Raw genomic sequence first — 2500 nt, forward strand, 5'->3', positions numbered from 1 at the left:
AACCTGGTTTCTTCTTCTTCTTCTTCTGCGTTCACTCGTATGTACACGAGTGGGCTTTTACGTGTATGACCGTTTTTACCCCGCCATGTAGGCAGGCATACTCCGTTTTCGGGGGTGTGCATGCTGGGTATGTTCTTGTTTCCATAACCCACCGAACGCTGACATGGATTACAGGATCTTTAACGTGCGTATTTGATCTTCTGCTTGCATATACACACGAAGGGGGTTCAGACACTAGCAGGTCTGCACATATGTTGACCTGGGAGATCGTAAAAGTCTCCCGCCCTTTACCCACCAGGCGCCGTCACCGAGATTCGAACCCGGGACCCTCAGATTGACAGTCCAACGCTTTAACCACTCGGCTATTGCGCCCGTTAACCTGGTTTCTGAAACACTCTTGTTGACCGGCAATTTTTTTTTTTTTTTTTTTTTTTTTGCGAAGGAGATATGTTAATGTTTTGCATTCTAGATTAATCAAAGCTTTGTTTCTGTAACAGTTTCGACTGCCGCACCAGTTTTCATGGGAGAAGTTACAAATGTGTTACGTCAGTTATAGACTAATCAAAACTTTGTTTCTGTAACAGTTTCGACCCAGTCGAGTTAGTGCACCAGTTTTCACTGCGAGAGGAGCTGAAAATGTGTTAGCATCAAGATAAAGAGATAAATCTATACCCTTAGTTACGTCTTCAGTGCAGGACAAAAATATGTAAAATTCAAAATTCACTGAATTCAGACCCCTGACAAAAAATTGTGAATTATTGGCTAAAAATTCAGCCGTGAGTTAGACGTTGAACAGTGTCAAGTATTTCGAGACCGGCCACCAAACATCGAAACGTGTTTGTTGTTGTTGTTGTTGTTGCTGTTGTTTTCAATTTGGCCGAGATATTGATGAGTTTAGTGTGTTGAACTTGTGCCTGTCGCGTGAGATGAGTCTCCTGGCCGTTTGTCCGTGTTAGGGATTGTAGTAGGTATCTGACTCCATTGCCACTGTCCGGGATTTTCTTTTATGGATCGCTAGACTTCCGCCGCAGTCACTGAGTGAGAGTCGTCGGCCGTGATTGAGTGTGGACTGAAGATTGTCACTTTCTCTTTACTGTCGTCAACAGCTGACGTGACTGCGACTGGGAGAGAGTTCTCTGTCTCGTTCTTCAAGAAGACTGACATGGAGTTCCCTGTTGGTGAGTGAGTGTGTGTGTGTGTGTGTGTGTGTGTGTGTGTGTGTGTGTGTGTGTGTGTGTGTGTGTGTGTGTGTGTGTGTGTGTGTGTGTGTGTGTGTGTGTGTGTGAGAGAGAGAGAAAGAAAGAGAGAGAGTGTGTGTGTGTGTCTGTCTGTCTATCTATCTACCTATCTATCTATCTATTTATCTGTCTGTTTATTCACCTGTCTAGTTTATCTATTCATCTACCACCAGCGTGTGTGGGGGTGGGGGTGGTGGTGGTGGGGGGGTATGTTGAATATGTGTCACTTGTTTATGCATATGTATGCGCGCGACGTGTGTGTGTGTGTGTGTGTGTGTGTGTGTGTGTGTGTGTGTGTGTGTGTGTGTGTGTGTGTGTGAATCATCAGAATCAGAATCATACATATTTATTTGACATGGAAACCGTAAATGAAAGGTTTATAGACACAACAATAAAGGGTAAAATACAACAACAAAACGTGACAAACAAACAAACAAAGAAACAAAAAACCCACAACTAAACTAAAAGTAAGGTGTTCTAATTAAAATGTGATGTGTTTTTGAAACGTTCATATATGAATTTTGCCAGTCGGGGTTGTACGGGGTCGTAATTATACCACTGACTCACTGTATCAATATCATTAAAAACTGATTTGTGAATTCCGATATAAATCTGTTAAGAAAACTTTTCGTTAGTATCTAATACGTTTGTCTAGAAAATGATATTCATCTTCTAATACACCACATGTTTTGCATTTTCTTGCATGTTTAAATTATGTGCGCGTGTATCTGCCTCTTTCTATTTGGAGATCATGTGCGCTTATGCCAAGTCTGCACATGGCAGTTCTGTGCTCAGTTGTTTTTTTTTTCGTTTCTTTTTTTTTTTTTTTTTTTTTTTTTTTGAATAGATCAAATATGGTTCAAGTCTGTATTCTTTTGAAACATTATTGTAGTATGTTAACTTAGCTTTATTTCGTTTTTTCTGCTTTCTCCAGAAATGTGTGTGTGTGTGTGTGTGTGTGTGTGTGTGTGTGTGTGTGTGTGTGTGTGCGCACGAGCAAACTTTCAATGCCAAACGCCTCATAGCAGAAAATGAAAAAAAGACAGAAAGAAAGAGAGAGAGAAAGACAGTAGGGAAACAAAGACGAAGGCAAAGAGGAAGCAAAAATAAATAAAGATGGAAAAAGAGAATGGCAAAGAATTGAAATAGAAAAAAATGGAGATGACGCCATCTTCCTTGTGTTCTAGGAACAGTGGGCAGGAAGTCCTCTTCCTTGTGTCCTAGGAATAGTGGGCAGGAAGTCATCCTCTTCCTTGTGTCCT

At 41.2% G+C, this 2500-nt stretch overlaps 1 protein-coding gene across 1 annotated transcript in view; it reads left to right on the forward strand.

Annotated features, from left to right (window-relative positions):
• LOC143300162 (uncharacterized) overlaps positions 1 to 2500 on the forward strand; it is a 65187-nt gene that overhangs the window by 678 nt on the left and 62009 nt on the right. Inside the window, exon 2 of the mRNA XM_076613714.1 lies at positions 1107 to 1178. Coding sequence (XP_076469829.1) covers positions 1163 to 1178 — 16 coding nt within the window. The 5' untranslated portion in view covers positions 1107 to 1162. The remainder of the gene's footprint in view (positions 1 to 1106; positions 1179 to 2500) is intronic.

This window comes from Babylonia areolata, chromosome 2 (assembly GCF_041734735.1).
Source record: "Babylonia areolata isolate BAREFJ2019XMU chromosome 2, ASM4173473v1, whole genome shotgun sequence".
NCBI classification, from domain to species: Eukaryota; Metazoa; Mollusca; class Gastropoda; order Neogastropoda; family Buccinidae; genus Babylonia; species Babylonia areolata.